The 18119-nt window shown below is 49.7% G+C and overlaps 1 protein-coding gene across 2 annotated transcripts in view; it reads left to right on the plus strand.

Annotated features, from left to right (window-relative positions):
* NPAS2 (neuronal PAS domain protein 2) overlaps positions 1-18119 on the plus strand; it is a 179959-nt gene that overhangs the window by 160618 nt on the left and 1222 nt on the right. For both annotated transcript variants that reach the window (XM_082672900.1, XM_082672899.1), the window contains 6 exons: positions 1044-1133; positions 6248-6394; positions 11917-12114; positions 13915-14090; positions 14433-14525; positions 17024-17189. In XM_082672900.1, the coding sequence (XP_082529026.1) occupies positions 1044-1133; positions 6248-6394; positions 11917-12114; positions 13915-14090; positions 14433-14525; positions 17024-17189 (870 nt within the window). The remainder of the gene's footprint in view (positions 1-1043; positions 1134-6247; positions 6395-11916; positions 12115-13914; positions 14091-14432; positions 14526-17023; positions 17190-18119) is intronic.

The following is an 18119-nucleotide window of genomic DNA, read 5'->3' on the forward strand; positions in this document are numbered from 1 at the left end:
ATGCCCACCCTGCTGAAAAGCTTGGGCAACATGTTTCATTTTCAAGCAGAACATGACAAAGACCGCCTTCTTTGTCCGCAGCCACCTTTTGATGAGCTTGTGAGCTATGATGGCCGCTCTTCTGATGTTGGCTGTTCATGCAACCCTCTCTGCCTCTGTTGGTGACAGTTCTGTCCCAGCTGTGCAAGGGAACAAAGCTGGGAGAACCAGAGCCAGTCCCTGGGCTTCTCACTCAGAACAGGTCTCCTGCTGCCTCTGCTTCTGATCTTGTTCTGGGGACAGCTTTCCGGCTTTTTGTAGTCCCCAGGGCCTGGGGCAGCTTTGGGATAACCTCAAAAGAAGCTTTTTACTTTTCTTTTTAAAGCTCTCAAGAGCCTCGTGAGGCTGACGGTTGCATTTCTTGTTTCCACACGTTGTCCCACCCCACCCCTGCTCCTCTGCCCACCTGGGCGATCAGGGCACAGAGGCTGGGACGCCGCTGACCTTGCAGGACTCTCTCCACCAGATTGCAGGCAGAGTCTGGCGAAACTGCAGCCGCATTCGCTGCCTGGGGGGGTCAGCGGGTAGAGACGTGCAGGGGCCTGTCCATCTGCATTAGTGTTGAGCAGGAAGGCCAAGGTGTCGTCTTTCTGCTGGACAACACCGCTAAGAAAGTATTGATCTGGGAAAAGAGCGACCAAATCCGCCAAGAACGGAGCCTAGAAAAGGAGGCGAGGCAGGGTGGGGTGGAGATGCCCAGCTCCGGCCGGTGGCAGCGGCTCTGCAGAGCACACCGTGATGGAAGGCATCGAGCCCGAGTGCCCCCAGTGCCCCCCACCCTTCACCAACCGCGTGTCACCGCTGACTCCGTGCCCTGCAAGGGCAGCAACCTGTGACCCCACCTTTCCCGGGGAACATATGCCTTCCAGAAGTAAGCCGTCCACTCCAGGGCAGAAGGGCCTCCTTGAGGCCAGAGAACCCAGCTGGCTGAGGGACGGCACCCGGCCCTTTCTGTAGCGGCCCAGAAGCTGCATTTGACAGCAAGGCCCCTCTCCTTTCCCCAGGCTCCCCTGCCCGCCCCGGCGTCCTGTGACGTCACACAGCAGCTCCTGCCTCAGGCCATCTTGCAAAGCCCACCTGCCCCCGTGACACAGGTGAGTCTGGGACTCAGGGCAGGGGAAACTCGGGGCAGCACTTCCCCGAGACGGGGTGCTGGGGTCCTCTGGAGGGTGTGGGTGCGGGTGCACTGGTGCTGACCTACAGGCTCCACACCAAGGCCCCCCGGACGGGACTGTTTCTCCCCACGTGCAGGTGGGGCGTGTGGAGCTGTGGACGCTGCCCCTCCCCTGGCCTCATCTCCATCCGTCCTCCCACTGATCTTCTCTGGCGTCTGTTTCTCAATCCTTTTAGCAATCTTTCTTCATCTCTCTGCCACTTTTCCGTGTTCCTCTCATTTTTCACGACTCCTAATCGGTCACGATATTTTAGAAAAGGTCTGAAGGAAGCCAAATGTTACAGGAAGACTTTGCAAGGGTTTAAAAGCTCTGAGTCCAGTATTATAAATACTACATTTTAAAAATAAAGGATCAGGGCTTGCCTGAGTAATTCCTTCTATGTTGCAGCAACATTCAGCAAGTTACTGTTTGGGTGAGTCAGGAAGTGAGTGTGAAGGACGCCAAGATGCTTGTGGCGCAGCCCTCGCTTTCGGGCTTGGAGTTCAAGGGCAAGATGGGCATATAAACAGAGAAACCGGGCTTCCCTGGTGGCGCAGTGGTTGAGAGTCCGCCTGCCGATGCAGGGGACATGGGTTCGTGCCCTGGTCCGGGAAGATCCCACATGCCGCGGAGCGGCTGGGCCCGTGAGCCATGGCCGCTGAGCCTGCGCGTCCGGAGCCTGTGCTCCGCAATGGGAGAGGCCACAGCGGTGAGAGGCCCGCGTACCGCAAAAAAAAAAACGGAAACCGCCACGGCAGGGCATGTGTTTTTATAGAACCAGTAAGAAAATACTCTGTCTACGGAAGTCCAAGGGCAGTTGAGCTGACCGGTCAGACCTCTGATTTCCATTCCTTTATGAGATATTGAGCTCTGCCCCCTTTCTGGCCACAAGGGGGTCCCAGGGGGGCAGTTCACCAAGATGTGTCCCTGGCCACACACTTGCCAAAGTGTGGACGTCTGTCTTGGTGCAAATCCGTCACCACTGGTGAAAACTCTTTCAGAACCTACATCCTTCCCACGAACAGTGGCCTGACATGTTTTCCTGGAATAAGAAAGACACATGCTGCTAGCACGTGCTCCTTGCCAGAGTTAGGCTCAAGTAAGGATATAAAACCTACCCAGCCAGAGTTGACTAATGCAAATGATCTATATTCATCCTCATTAGGAAAAAAGAGACAAAGAAGAATTTTTTTTCTCTTCAAATTTCCAAGGCACATTTGGTGTGAAATGAGTAACTTCTTCAGTCCAAAGGCCCATGAAGTGAGAATTCCTTCATCTTCTGGGTCTTGCGCTGTAATAAGTCATGGTGTGATAAAGGCCCCTTTGCAATTCTAGTTTTTCATATATTGATCTTCATTTTAATTAACAGTAACAGTTCTTAGTCTCTTAGGCAGGTTATACTTAATAATAACCATATTTTTTATTGGAGTACAGTTGCTTTACAATGTTGTGTTAGTCTGTGCTGTACAGCAAAGTGAATCAGCTATACGTATACATATATCCCCTCTTTTTTTGGATTTCCTTCCCATTTAAGTCACCGCAGAGCATTGAGTAGAGCTCCCTGTGCCATACAGTAGGTTCTCATTAGTTATCTATTTTATACTTAGTACCAATATATGTGTATATTTGTCAATATATATATGTCTCTCTCTCTCTCTCTCTCTATATATATATATACACACACACACACACATATATATACGTGTATATATGTCAATCCCCATCTCCCAATTCATCCCACACCCCCCTTCCCCCTTGGTATCCATACGTTTGTGCTCTATGTCTGTGTCTGTATTCCTGCTTTGCAAGTAAGATCATCTATACCAATTTTTAGATTCCACATATATGCGTTAGTATATGATATTTGTTTTTCTCTTTCTGACTTACTTCACTCTGTATGACAGTCTCTAGGTCCATCCACCTCACTACAAATAACTCAATTTCGTTTCTTTTTATGGCTGAGTAATATTCCATTGTATATACATACCACACCTTCTTTATCCATTCCTCTGTTGATGGACATTAAGGTTGCTTCCACGTCCTGGCTATTGTATATAGTGCTGCAATGACCAGTAACCGTATTCCTTAAGACGTTCTTGTGTGATGCTGGCCTTTCAAATCAGATAGTTCTCATACCTACTCACGTGAAATAACGAGATTCTACAATTTTCTCTCTTTCCCCTCACTGATGTTATCACTGTGGTACCCTATCGAGGGAAAGGGGAAAAAAAAATCCAAAATCTGGGAAACAGTCATCTGGCTAAGTGATGATTTTGCTTCATAGTGTGTTGCTAATGTGTCTCTAAGTTAGGGGAGATCTCTTTATCAATAAGGCCACAATCAAGACTATAACAAGAGACTCATGCTTGGGTGTCCTGGAACGCCTTGGGAAAATAAGAATAAATAAATAGAGTAACTAACACTCCAGCTCGGTCTGCCACCTTGCCGACCACCGGCCCCCTCACTGTTTCCCTTGGGAGCCATCTACCCCTGGATGTGGATGTCGTAGCCTGAACTGTCTCCAGATTTTGTAGAACCCAGCACAGATGCTTTTGTCTTTTGTTATTTTAATTGAATACCTGATACAGCTTTTCTTTCTCAGTCGAATTCTCTTTCAGAATCCCAGCTGGTGGTTTTTTTTTTTTGCGGTACGCGGGCCTCTCACTGTTGTGGCCTCTCCCGTTGCGGAGCACAGGCTCCGGACGCGCAGGCTCAGCGGCCATGGCTCACGGGCCCAGCCGCTCCGCGGTATGTGGGATCTTCCCGGACCGGGGCACGAACCCACGTCCCTCGCATCGGCAGGTGGACTCCCAACCACTGCGCCACCAGGGAAGCCCCCAGCTGGTGCTTTGATGAGTGAGATTCTGACTGAGACTTCTGTGATACAGTCTGGTGTAGGTATTTTTAAGCCCGTGTTTAGCAGCAGGATTTTTCAGTGAAGTCTGAGGTCAAAGCCGCTCTGATTGGGGTGGAATTGGGGGGTGGGGAGCTGTCATTGGCAAAGTCTCTTGGCCTCTCCCACCTCCTGAGACTCTGGGTTCACACTGCAGCCGCCCCCGACCTTGCTGTGGACCTGGAGCCACTCACAACCTCTCTGCGTGGCGTGGGCGTGTTGCAAGGAGGTACAGGGTCCTGCTTTGCTGGCCTGGCAAGGGTAGGTCTCCACAAGTGGTGGCACTTGCCACTATTATTCTTCCTGGTTCTTTTTCTTATTATTCTGCTGCTCCAAAACCATCCTCTGGTTTATTCTGCCTGTATTCTAACCTCTCCCAGGCTCCCTGCGTTTCCATGGATGGGAGGGCAAAGGGCAAAAGAAAAGAGACAATCTCTGGAGGTGTTTGCAAAAGACAACGGGCAAGAAACAGACTCAGGAGGTTGTCGGAGACAGAGATTGAGGGAATGCAGATTAAGTCACTGTAAAAAAAAAAAAAAAAGCGGGGGTGGTGGTGGGGGACAAACTAAAGAACAGAAGCGTCAGCCTGGCAAACTCACTTTCCTCAGTAAGCAGGAGTCACCGACAGCCCCAGATTGCCCAGAGCAGGGCGGGCAGCCCAGGGAGCGTCAGCTTCACCTCCCGTCTCATGACCTCCCCCCTCCACATTTCCTGCAAGGAAAGAACCTTGTGTCAAGGCAGACAGGGGACACAGGGCAGAGATCACCTGGGAAATCTTCCTAAAGCCAGCCTCCATCCCAGGAAGGAGGTAGGAGGAAGGGGACGTTTGGGCTCTTGCACACAGCAGACTTCAGTGCTCGTGCACAGTCACCTCCACCAGCGGTACCCCCGGGGTGCACAGAAGGCGATTGTACTCTTTGTCTCCTTAGCTCTTTTTCACACAGATTTCCAAGAAGTGCAGGGACAGCCTGCAAGTGAGCCTGGGGAAGTGAGGGAGGGCGATGAGGCTTCCATGGCCCCAGGAGGGTTTAGAGTACCATCAAATCCAAGCTTGGGCATTCCCTGGCCGTCCAGTGGTTGGGGCTCCATGCTTCCACTGCAGTGGGGCACAGGTTCAACCCCTGGTTAGGGAACTAGGATCCCGCATGCTGCATGGTGCGGCCAAAAAAAAAAAAAAAATCCAAGCTTGTTTGTGAATTGTTCCAGAAGAGCCCTGCTCTCCAGCATCAGTTTTAGGATAATGATAGGATCCAAAATTGCATGTGAAGCTGTCACATGCAAATCGTCATGCCCTAGATGAGAGATAAAAGGGAAGGGGGCTCTCTGATGCCTTGCTTTTCTTTTTTTTGAGATATAGTTGCTGAACAATATTGTATAAGTTACAGGTGTACAACACAGTGATTCACAATTTTTAAAGGTTACACTCTATAGTTATTATAAAATATTGGCTCTATTGCCTTTGCTGTACAATATATCGTTGTAGCTTATTTTATTTTATACTATGATAGCTTATACCACTTAATCCCCTACTCCTGTCTTGCCCCTCCCCTTTTCCCTCTCGCCACTGGTAACCACTAGTTTGTTCCCTATATCTGAGTCTGTTGCCTTTTTGCTGTAATCACTAGTTTTTTTTATTTTGTAGATTGCACATATAAATGACCTCATACAGTATTTGTCTTTCTCTAACTGACTCTAATACTGACTGACTTAGCATAATGCCCTCCACGTCCATCCATGATGTTGCACATTCTCGTGCCCTGCTTTTGACATTCCTCTCCAAAACCATGTGTCCGTCTAACCGAATTTAGAATATGAGTTTGTAAGCACTGCACTGCTTACAAAATCATGTCCCGATTCTGGGGCCCTCCCAGACTCCAGTGCAATAAATGAGACCTACAGGTTCCCTAAGAAAAGCTCACGGGGGGTTGGGGGTGGGGTGGGCAGGGGGCCCTGGGCCACCCAGCCCTCAGCCAGAACCCCTGCTCCCCAGTGAGCTCCTCAGGTGGGTCGCTCATTGCAGCAGTGGGTCAGAGATGCTGCAAAGGGTGGGTAAAGGGCCAGAAGTGAAAGTGTGCAGGGCCGCTCAGATGAGCAGCAACATCTGTCTGCAAGGCTGAAATAACTCTTTCATCGGGTTCTGTGTTTTGACCCCGCCTTCAAGTTTTCAGCACAGCTCAGCATGTTCCAGACCATCAAAGACCAGCTGGAGCAGAGGACGAGGATCCTGCAAGCCAACATCCGGTGGCAGCAGGAAGAGCTCCACAAGATCCAGGAGCAGCTCTGCCTGGTCCAGGACTCCAGCGTCCAGGTGATGCCCCTTCCTGGGCCGGTGGTGCGCTGAGCTCTGTCCTCCCCCCCCCCCACCCCGCTCTGTGATGTGTCCTCATCCACCCTTGCAGGGGCAGGCAGGACTTCCTCCAAAGTCCTCTGTGCTGCCTTACTGAGCTCTGCCTCCTAAACAAATTGAAACCTCCACCAATGAAGTGCGAGGAATGAATCCCACCTCCTCCATCCCCAGCTCCAGGCCAAACCTGAAATTCACATGACATCCTCTTCACTCACTCCTCACTCTGTTGGGCACATGTTTCCTGCATCACATGCACTTTCTTTCACGTGTTTGGTGGTTGGTCGCCCTGCCCTGACTCTGGCCTCCCTCCTATGGGGTTTCAAACTCCCAGCACATGTGTAACTACTTTCTGAACACCAGCGCAGGCTGCTGACAGAGAGATGGAAGCAGGTCTGCTCTTCCCTCTCATCCAAAGCATGAATGCAGGGAGATATGGGAAATGATCTGTGCTGTGCACCCTGCACCCTGCGGGGAGCGGCAAAGGAGGTGGGAGCTGGAGGTCAGTACCCTGGCACCCCCGGGCCACCCCACTGCAGCATAGCAATTGGGGCATCATTCTGCATGCTCTGAGAGCGGCTGCTTTTAACCGTGACCCCACCCCACCCCCAGATGTCACATCTTTGAAGCCTTTCGAGAGATTCTTTCTGGAGGAAAAACTTTATATATTGGATCTCTTTCAAGGATAAATTATTTTCACTTAAATTAGTCCAGGACTGTTTTTCTTCCCAAGTGCATGCCCTTGGTTGTAAATGTCGCCAACCTTGGAGAGAGAGAGGTAAGCATTGGCAGCCACTTGGGGAGACAGAAGGAAGAAGAAGACACCCCTGGGGGAAACAGCTGGAGCACTGGCCCTGCTGCCCCCTGCCCCAGCATCCACACGGCCCTGCGTGTGGACACAATAACACCCCAACGGGCACAGCCCTGAGCGGAGATGAACGCAGGATAGTGCAGAGGTGTTAGGCAGCCTGGAGACGCCTACAGCCGGCCATCCTGCCTCCCTGGGCCCCCATAGGCGCTCCCGGCGGGCTCTCCAGAAGCTCAGGGACCCCAAGCAGCCTTCTCTGTCCAGCGGGGCCCCTCCCCCCACCCAAGGCAGGGGAGCCCAGTCAGGTGCGCCTGCGCAGAGCCCTGGGCACCAAGCCCCGCCCACAGCCCTGCTCCCGGCCCACAGCCCCTCACCCCACCCACCTCCTCAGCAACACCCCCAAACTGCCTAGGGACAAGACTGCAGCATTTAGGTGAAAACGCATGGAGTCATCAAGGTGTCAGTCCCTTGTTACTTATTTGTTCCCAGCAGTCTTATTTTCTCACTGATCCAGGGTCCGATGGCTGGAACTCCCAACTCCAATTACTTGAATGGAATTTTTACACTAACAGGGAGGGGGCCTTGCGTTAGAAGCTGCTGAAAGCAAGGTAGGCGGATAAACAGCCGCCTCACAGCCCGAACTTTTCTATTTTCAACTTTAAAGCTGAACTCTTAAATAACCAGGACACAAAGCTATCTCTTTCACTCCTTGACATGAAGGGTTATTGCTTTTCTTTGTCCTGATAGTGCATTTTGTTGACCCCCCCAACGTCTAGCACCTGAGCTTTGTAAAGGATGACGTGGAAACCAAGCCTCCTGCGTTTACCTCTCCTGGTTTCTTCCCTGTGACCTTATCTTTGCAGTGGAATTTTCCAGTGAACTTGGAAATCCACAGATAGTCAAACCAGAGAACGATTCCTCAAGGACTCTTTCTTCATGTATTTTTGCAAGTCTAAGGATTTAAAGAAATACGTTCTGAAATGTTCAGCCAGAATGTGATGTTTAAAAAAAAAAAATACGTGAGTCAAGCATAAAGGATAAGCAAGTAAAAATTACTCCACTCCTCCCCCCCGAGAAAAGTGGGGGGATAGATTAAGAGCAAAACGTTGATAATTGCTGAAGTCTAGTGATGATACGTGGGACTTCATTATACAATATCTATTTTCTGTACTTCTGAAATGTTTTGTAATAATAAGTATTTGTAAAGCTAAGCATATAAGAACAATGACAAACCATATGTGAGCGTAGGATTGGTTTGTTCTGGAAAATGAGAAGTATTTTTTTCCTCTAATGACTTTTTCCACTTGAATTAGGGAACTGTTTTTCTCATGCTTTCTCTAAAACTGACCCCAGAGCTTAGTTAAGAAGTCATCTTCTTAAGCTATAAATTCTCCCTTATTGTCGCTAAAGCAGAGGCTGGTATGTGTACCCAGTAGCAATCCCCCTCGCCCCTCCCCCCCGCCCAAGTCCTTTATCCCAAGTTCAGCGGACTTTCCTACCTAGTCCATTGGCTCGGAGCTTTCATTGAGACTATACTATGTGTGCCTGAGATGCTTGCTAAGTATGATCTTTTTTCCAAAAAAGATTGGGTTATGAGGGAGAGGTTCTCAGGGTGTTGTGTTTGCACCTAGATGGGGTCATGAAGGGCGCTACATAGATTGCTGTTCTGTTGAAAAGTTGTCACCCCTTGCGTCCGTGGGAGGCCACTTCTTAATTTATTTTTGAGAGAGCATTCGCGCCCTCTACTGGCGGTTGACAGAAATACCGAGAAAGACACCTGTGACAATGGTGTCTTTGGTTCTTTAATCCATCCTTCCACCTTTCCTTCCATTCCTCTATTCATTCACCATCCATCCATCCACACACCCATACCCCCACACACACCCCCACCCCTCCATCCTTCCATCCATCCACCCATCTGGCAGACACCCAGTATGTACCAGGCCCTTGATTAGGTGCTGTGGGGATACAGAGACACTCAGGACAGGGTTTCTGCCCTCAGAGAGCATACATCAGTGGGACAGAGTAGCAGACCAAGCAATCTCTGCCATAACGCAAGCATGAACAGTTTCCCTTTGAGCAAAAGCTTAATCTGTTTGTTGATTCATTTATTTGTTCTGTTCATTCCTCAGATCGTTTTTATATGCCCAGAGAGGCAAAGGAGCTCCTTTTCTATTTTAGTGTTATTGTTATTAGCTAACGTTTATTGAGCACTTAGTGCTATGCGTCAGCATAAGTCCCATTTAATCTTTATGAGGTATGTGCTGTTAATGTCACTGTTTTATTAGTGAGGAAACCAACAGTGACTTTGAAAAGTTTTGAAAAGGGCCCAAGGTCATACCACTAGTACATAGCGGGGTTGGAATTTGAACTAAAGTCTGTCTGATTTAAGCTAGATTATACTGCCTGTCATGCATAAAGGTTGCATTTATTTGAACTCTAATTAGACGGTAAATTGTATCCCACCAGAAAAATGCATGTTATTTAGTTTGAATATTGGGTTTTTGCTGAAGTGTAAATTACCCTGTGTGCTCTAAACAAGCCAGGTCGCTGAGATTGCGTAAAGCACTAATCCTAAAGGTTTGGGTGTTGAATCTGAGAGGCTGAAGACCCAGAACATTCTTCTTCACTTCTAAAGTGACAAAGAGCCCTCATTCAAAACTGCAGGCTTTTCTGGTAGGGGTGGGGTATGAAGGAAAGTAGGGAGACCTGGTGGTGTGGCAGGAAGGGCACTAGATGGGAACCTCGCTCAGGTCTCTGGGAGATGACTTGACACCCCCTACGGAGCGGATGCTTGAACTAACTAAGTGTCTGCCTGGCGTGATTTCACATCTGTTGTTCCAAAACCCCTCTGTCACTCAGGAAATGTCGGCATGTCAGTTCCATACTGGGTATGAGGTTATGCTCCACAGAGTACAGGAATCGGGGTTGAAGGAGAGAGCCTTAGCCGTCAAAGCTAAGGGCCTAAAATGGAGTGCAACACTGCTTGTCAAGAATCTGATACAGACAAAGTGAGAGAGTGGCACGGACATACATACACTACCAAACGTGAAGTAGATAGCTAGTGGGAAGCAGCCGCATAGCACAGGGAGATCAGCTCGGGGCTTTGTGACCACCTAGAAGGGTGGGATAGGGAGGGTGGGAGGGAGATGCAAAAGGGAAGGGATATGGGGATATATGTATATGTATAGCTGATTCACTTTGTTATACAGCAGAAACTAGCACACCTTGGTAAAGCAATTACACTCCAATAAAGATGAAAAAAAAAAAGAATCTGATACAGATAATACCAGTTTTTAATGCCCAAGAGGAGCTTTTGTTAAAAGAGCTACAGGTCTTAGGTTTAAATTATTATTGAAATTACTGAAGTTGTTTTTCTTAAGCCTTTAGCGTCAATTCACAGATTATATTTTATTTCCAAATCTACTGATTTGGCTGAAAATAGCAATGCTTTTACTTGTGTTTGTTCACGTTGAATCAGTTTATAAATTTAACAAATGGTAAATAGTCAACATTCTCTACCAAAGCCATTAACTTACAAATTTAATATATCTGAACCTTTCAAACATTTCATGTACCTAACAAGGCAGACTTATAAACCTAAGAAGTAAAATCGTTCTGGGCACTTAAGGAATTCTTTTAAATTGAATACGCCAAACTTATAAACGAGGTGTATCACGGTTCTCAGAACCACTTAAACACTCTTTATAAACTTCATCAAATTCTCTTAAACCTTTCCCATTAAAACAACCAGGCTGATATATTGCAGCCTATTGAATGTCTGAGACATCTTAGGTAACAAATAGAGATTAGCATGGTGATTGTAAAACGTGTTCTTTTTTTTTTTTTTGCGGTACACGGGCCTCTCACTGCTGTGGCCTCTCCCGCTGCGGAGCACAGGCTCCGGACGCGCAGGCTCAGCGGCCATGGCTCACGGGCCCAGCCGCTCTGCGGCATGTGGGATCTTCCCGGACCGGGGCACGAACCCGCGTCCCCTGCATCGGCAGGCGGACTCTCAACCACTGCGCCACCAGGGAAGCCCCAAAACCTATTCTTAAACATCATTTTAAAGTACATGGACTTGATGTTATGTCACCCTTTGGATTTATTTGTTTTCCTGGGAATGCAGAGGCAACTAATTAACCAGAGCAGATCTGCCCTCTCAGCTGGAAGCTGGGGTGGAAGATGCTAATCGCAGGATGGGTACAGACCATGGTCACGGTCAGAGGTTCAAGACCAGGCACAGGTCATACTGCCGGGACGATGCACCCCACACCACTGGTCAGCCAACCCTCCTCTGCCACTGTGATTGCATCATTCCCTCCATTCACAAGATGTTTTTCCTTCTAATAAGAAATGGATAAGCCAACCCAGACTAAACAAGCATATCAAATGACATATCTGGGTCTCAGCATCTTTCACACTGTTAGAACCCCAGTCGCTCAACCGGAACCTTCTTGAGGGCAGGGTCAGCATCCGTCTGACCCACTTCCCCTCTCCGGGCCGTGCACTCTTCTGGTGGCATCCCAGGCACTCAGTCCAGTGGGTGAACCTCCCCAGGCAGGTCAGAGGGAGTGAGAAAGCTGCCATCTTGCCAGGGACAGACCATACAAAGAAGGTGCAGGCCTGTGAAGGCACTGTGATCCCAGCCTAAAAAGCGCTTTGCTTCTGCTTCCAGATGTTTCTGCAGCAGCCAGACGTATCCCTGAGCTTCAGCAGTGCCCAGCGGCCCGGGGCTCAGCAGCAGCTCCAGCAGAGATCGGGCCCAGGCCCCCAGCCCCAGCTCGTGGCCAGCCCTCAGCTTCTGGGGCAGGTGGCCTCTGCCCAGGTCACAAGCCAGCACCTGCTCAGAGACTCGAGTGTGATATCAACCCAGGTAAACATGCTTGTCTCCAGACTCAGTCCTTGCCACCAGCAGACCAGGAACCTACCTCCCCTGTGACCGGAGCTGGTGATGATGGTGGGGTTTTTCTTTTCTTTATTTTGTCACTTTGAAGCCCCAAGTTCCATTGGTTTCCTTCTCTGTTTTATCAGTATATTAACATACCTTAAAGGTATCATGCAGGGAATTCCCTGGCAGTCCAGTGGTTAGTACTCCACGCTTTCGCACTTTCACTGCCGAGGGTGCAGGTTCGATCCCTGGTCGGGGAACTAAGATCGCGCAAACCGTGCGGTGCAGGGGGAATAAATAAATAAAAGGAACAACTTTATTAGAAAAAAAAAAAAAAGAAGAGGTGTCATGCAGCTGAAACTTTCAGCTCTGATCCTGAGCTGGGCTGGAGGTGGATATGGCCATCCCAGACATGCATGCCGAAAGCCACACGTCCCCACATGCATGTCCTTGGTACCCATCACCGACTGCTGGTTTTAGCCATTACCAGTGTGAGAGCACAGTTATCCACTTCTGTTCGTCATCCCTTTCCCCAGGGCCACCAAGCTTCTCCCGGTCCCCCAGATTCCCTGTTGATCCCCATCCTCACAGCCATTACCACTTACTACAAGCCACCAGTGACCTTGCAGTCTGACAGGGTCACCCATCAGTCAATGGAACTGAATCCAATGGAATCGAGAAGTTCTGAGCCCTCGTTTCCCGATGGGCACAGCTTGGAAGGCGGGATACAGCCTCTCCTGAAGCCTCTTATGTTCACATGGATTCAGTGACATCTGCTGGGCTCCCAGGGGAACAAAGATAAATGAGAGCTGTCCTTGACCCCAGGGAGTTTCTAGTCTAGCAGGAGTTCTGGGACATAAACATCGATGTACAATAAAATATGGAGAAGTCTATGTATAGGAGAGTGTCTCCATCTTCACCCAGATTTAAGGGTTTTACTTTAAAATGCAGCCTTTGGGTTCTAAAGGTTAACAGGAAAATTAATGGATGAGACTAGCCAAGAACATTCTGGAGAAGAAAAAAACTGAGGTAGGATTTACACCATGTTCAAAGATTTTGTAAACGCTCTGAGAATATGGTGGTACCATCATATTAATGGTGTCAGTGAAACAGAGTGGAAAACCCAAAAAGCAAAAGCACATGCAGGCTCATTCCCTCATTCATTTACAATTTCACTCAACAAATACGTGCCAGGCACTAAGTCCTGAGCACCGAGGGGCGGCAGTGAACAAAAGAGAAAAGGAAAAAAATCTCTGATCCAAGTGGGGAGAGAGAAACAAACAAGTGACAATTAACAGTGTGACAATTGGTGATGTGAGACAGCTGGGGAAGGCGGGCGAGGGGCTGGAGGTTCACTGAGAAGGTAATGTGCGAGCGAAGCCTGTGAGAGAAGGAGGCATACTGGTACCAAGAAGAAGAGCATCCCACGCAGAGGAAGTGCAAAGGCCCTGGGGCAGGGGTGGGCCTGGTGATTTAGAGAGTCAGCAAGGAGATCCATGAGTCGGGAGTGGAATCTATGAAGCAGAAGGTAGTTCCTAGTTGCATTCAATGCACGTTGGTTGCTTGTCTGCCGCAAGCCCGGCACTGTCCTTGCCCCAAAGGATTTAAAGAATCCTTGAGATGCTTACAATCCAACGGGAAAGACAAGTTCATAACAGCTCAGTCAATAGTCGTTGGGTCCTAAGCGAGTGCAAAGGCCAAAGTGGGTGAAAGACAGAGGTTCTGGGGAGGTGATACCCGAGTTGACTTGAAGGTTTACCTTTCTCACCGCAATGGCTGCTCCAGGGTCCAAAGCCATTGAGAAGCCCGCAGATGATGCAGGGGAACAGCCTGACGCCCCAGTTCAGCAGCACCTCTGCTGTGCTCCCGCCGGCTCTGAGCCTGACCACGCCTGCTTCCGCCTCCCAGGAGGCCAGCCAGGGCCAGCCCAGCCCGGACTTCAGCCACGATCGGCAGCTCAGGTGCGGACCCTGTCCTTGTCGGAAAGATGACTGAGACGTAGTTTTATACCGTCCGTTTCTGGTCTTCTTTCTGCCGGAGATGGAGGCAAAGTTCAGACCGTTAGGCTCTAAGGCCTCTGCAGCTGATCTCAGCTCAGGAAGCGGCAGGACAGGGCGAGGGTCTTGACGGCCAGAGGAAGTGACCTGCTGCCTCAAGGACCCCCTGAGGACGGAGCAGGCCCCGTGGGGATCCGGGTCAGCCAGAAAGGGCACAGGCAGGCTGGGCAGGCGCTGGGTCGGCCGGTGGGCCTGCAGCGTGGGCACTGATCGAAGCCGCCCGTTTATCTCTTCCTCTGCTCGAAGGCTGCTGCTGAGTCAGCCCATCCAGCCCATGATGCCCGGGCCCTGCGACGCGAGGCGGCCCTCAGAGGTCGGCAGGCCTGGACGGCAAGTCAGGTAGGTGGCCCGGGGGCGGGGGGAGGAGGAGCCACACCGAGCGGTCTCAGGCTGCCGGGGTTTCACCTGCCTGGACCAGCTGCACCCCTTGTGAGTCTGGCACCACAGGCAGGGTCCAGGTGTGCCAACACCCTTCGAAAGGACTCTTCTCAGCTCTTCTTTCTCCGTTCCCCGTGGCGGGAGAGAAAACTGTGTCGGCGTCCCATGCCGAGAACAGGACCCAAAGGAAACTATTAGTTATACGTCAAGTGTGTCACCACCTTCCGATCTTCGCAGGTCTAAGTGGTAACATCCCAGGTAAATGGAGCCTTCCCCGCCTTCCCGAGGGCACACCCAGCTCGCCTGCTCTGTGGTTCCGTTGCCGTGCCGGGGGCTGGAACCCCCTGCAGATGTGGGACTCTCCTGCCCTCCCAGACACGCATGCTTCTCTCTCTCTCTCTCTCTTCTCCCCCGGGCTCTTTGCTTGCAACCCTCGGGACCCGAAGAAGCAGCTTTGCTTTGCCGTTGAATTATTAGGGACAGAGGTTACTGAAGACAGAGGGAATACTTGAAAAGCTACTGGAAAATAGTTTCTAGCCCTTGGAGATGAAGCAGACACCATTGTCGTATACAACACTGGTTTAATTTGTGTCAGAAGTTCACGGGGACAGTGCTAGCTGGTGAGGCCTGCCGCACCCCCATGCGGGGGCCTTGCAGCCATCCCCTGGGGCCGTCCCCTCTGCTTCCTTCCTCCTGTGTCCTCCTTAAGCCAGTAATAATAGTAACATCGGGTGGTTACTGCGTATTCTGAGGGTTGGGGCCTGTACCTACATCCGTGAAACCCCTATGATGGTAGAGGCGGGCAGGGGCTGGGCACTGCGGGGAAACCACCTTCAGATTCTCTGATGATGCTCTCAATCAGGCAGGGGGTGTGGGGAATGTTGGGTTTGGTTTCTGACCTCTCCAAGTGATCCAAATAAGTGGAAACAAAAACGTCGCTGTCCAGAGATGCTTAAAATGCAGTGAACTAGGCAAAACTGGATATTCTTTCCTCTGGGAACTCTAGAGGAAAGCTGCCATTTTCGGTCAACCCAATTATTTATACCGTCCCCACCTTCCCCACCTTCTCTTCCAGACATGACCTAACACTCCATCTTCTAGGGCGGGTCAGGGTCTGCCTGCCACACACAGAGGCCCCTTCAGGGGAATTTTGGAATCCCCAATGCCTGTTACTAAATGACCCATACAGCGATATAACATTTCTAAAAATATAATGCTAAATGGACTTCTCTGTAGTGTCTTTAAATATCTGTTCTTGGTCTGGGCCCCTCCAGAGCTTTCCCAAACAGCCTTCCCCTTGTTATTGGACCATTTTCATTAACTACTCTTTCTTTAAAAAATATATATATATATATATATATTCTTCATAACATGAAATTTCCCATTTTATCTATTTCTGAGTGTAAGTTCAGTGGCATTAAGTACATGCACATTGTTGTGCAACCATCTTAAGATGTTGTGCATCTTAAGAACTTTTTCATCATCTCCAACTGAAGCTCTGTCCCCATTAAACCCTAATTCCCTATTCGCTCTTCCCCCAGCACCTGGCACCCGCCTTTCTGCCTTCTGTCTCTATGAATTTGTCTCCTCTAGGTACCTCATCTAAGTGGAATCGTACAGTATTCGTATTTTGTGATGGGCTTATTTCACTCAGCATAACGTCCTCAAGGCTCACCCATGTCGTAGCATGTGACAGAATTTCCTTCCTTTCTAAGGCTGAGTAATAGTCCCCTGTCTGTATAGACCACGTTTTGTTTATCCGTCATCCATCGACAGACACTTGGGTTGCTTCCACTTTTTGGTTATTGTAAAAAATGCTGCTATGATCATGCATGTACACATATCTGTTTTAGTCCCTACTTTCACTTTTGGGGGGCATACACCCAGAAGTGGAATTGCTGGATCAGATGGTAATGCTAAGTTTAACTTGTTGAGGAAACTTCGTACTGTTTTGCACAGCAGCTGTACCATTTTACACTCCCACCAACAGTGCACAAGGGTTCCAATTTCTCCACATCCTTGCCAACACTGTTACGTTCTGGTTTTTCTCATAATAGCATTGTAATGGGTGTGAAGTGGTGTCTCATTGTGGTTTTGATTTCCATTTCCCTAATGACGAATGGTATTGAACATCTCTTCACGTGCTTATTGGCCATTTGTAGCTTTTCTTTACGGCGATGTCTGTTCCTGCCCTTTGCCCATTTTTTAATCAGGTTGTTTGCATTTGTTGTGATGGCTGAGTTGTAGGAATTGTATTTATAGCCTGGATGTCAATCTCTTGTTAGATATATGATTTGCAAAGGATTTTCCAGCAGCCTTTTCCCTGCATGGATAGGGCGACGCACACAGGTCTTTGTGATGAAGTGCAGTCTGTCTCTTTTTCCTCTTGTTGCCCATGTTCTAGGTGTCATGTCAATAGCTTTTTTTTTTAAAGGTCTTTCTTACGTGTCACCAAACAGGTATCCACAGAGCCAGGCCGCGTGTCCAAACCCAGACGTGCACACCACCACCAGCAGCGCCTCGACCCCTGTCCTGTTGATGGGGCTCCACCCCCACTTCCCCACCTCCCAGCCGTCGCCCCTGAAGCCCGCGCAGACCCAGCAGCAGCCTCCGTGCTTCCTGCAGGTGGGGCTGGGCTGCACCTGGGCGGGGGAGACAGGGCCGAGCCCCCAGCCCAGGCCTGACAGGCCCTCCCTCCCGGGCTTTCCGTAGGGCTCTGGTCCTCAGTGTCAAAATAAGCCCCAGACAGATTCATAGTTGAATCTTCGTAGTTTCTAAAGTTTATAATGCTCAAAGTTGGTAAAGTCTACGTATATACAGTGTGAGAAATTTAGAAGCAGCTCTTATGCCTCATGTGGTTATGTGCTAAAAAGGTCCTTTTTTTTTAAAGTAATTTTTATTATGGTGTCTGGAGTTTTTAGAGCAAAAATCAGACACTGATTGCTATGTGTGTTGGACTTGTTAGTGTGTTTATATTGCAGTCTCATACAAATATAAAATTAAATCATGTTTAAAGATTCATCAAACTTCCTTTAAATGAATGAGATGACGTTGCATGGAATTGGGGCTGTCCAGGAAGATGGGGGGCATGTTTCCTTGTGGTCACTTCTTACTTCCAGCAAGTGCCACGTACACTGGAAGGAAGGAGGGGAGAGCAAGTGGCTGGGGGCTCAGATGGGACAGAAGTGTCTGCTGGGGCTCTGGCCTTCCCTCCCGCACCTGCCCGGGTGCCCCTTCCTGCCCCAGCCCGACCCTGTCATGTGGAGTCTCCAGCCCCTAACCGCACCCCACCCCCGGCTTGGGCCCCTTCAAAGCCAGAGGGGGCTGAGCAAGGTGACTGCGGTGCAGAGTCTTCCTTGAGGTCTAGAATGTAATTGAATTCCAGAGCTGCTCAACTGTGGTATAGTGTTCAGATCTCCCTGACTCCAGGCCTAGTGGGAGTCAACTCAAGATGTCAGCTTTGCCTGTCCCGTCAGCCCGCAGGACCCCCGAGGGATCTGGGCTGGGAAACGATGGGCTGTGAGAAGGCAGGGAGCGTCTGGCGGCGAGTTAGAG

The sequence above is a fragment of the Grampus griseus genome, assembly GCF_964374135.1.
Source record: "Grampus griseus genome assembly, chromosome: 15".
NCBI lineage: Eukaryota > Metazoa > Chordata > Mammalia > Artiodactyla > Delphinidae > Grampus > Grampus griseus.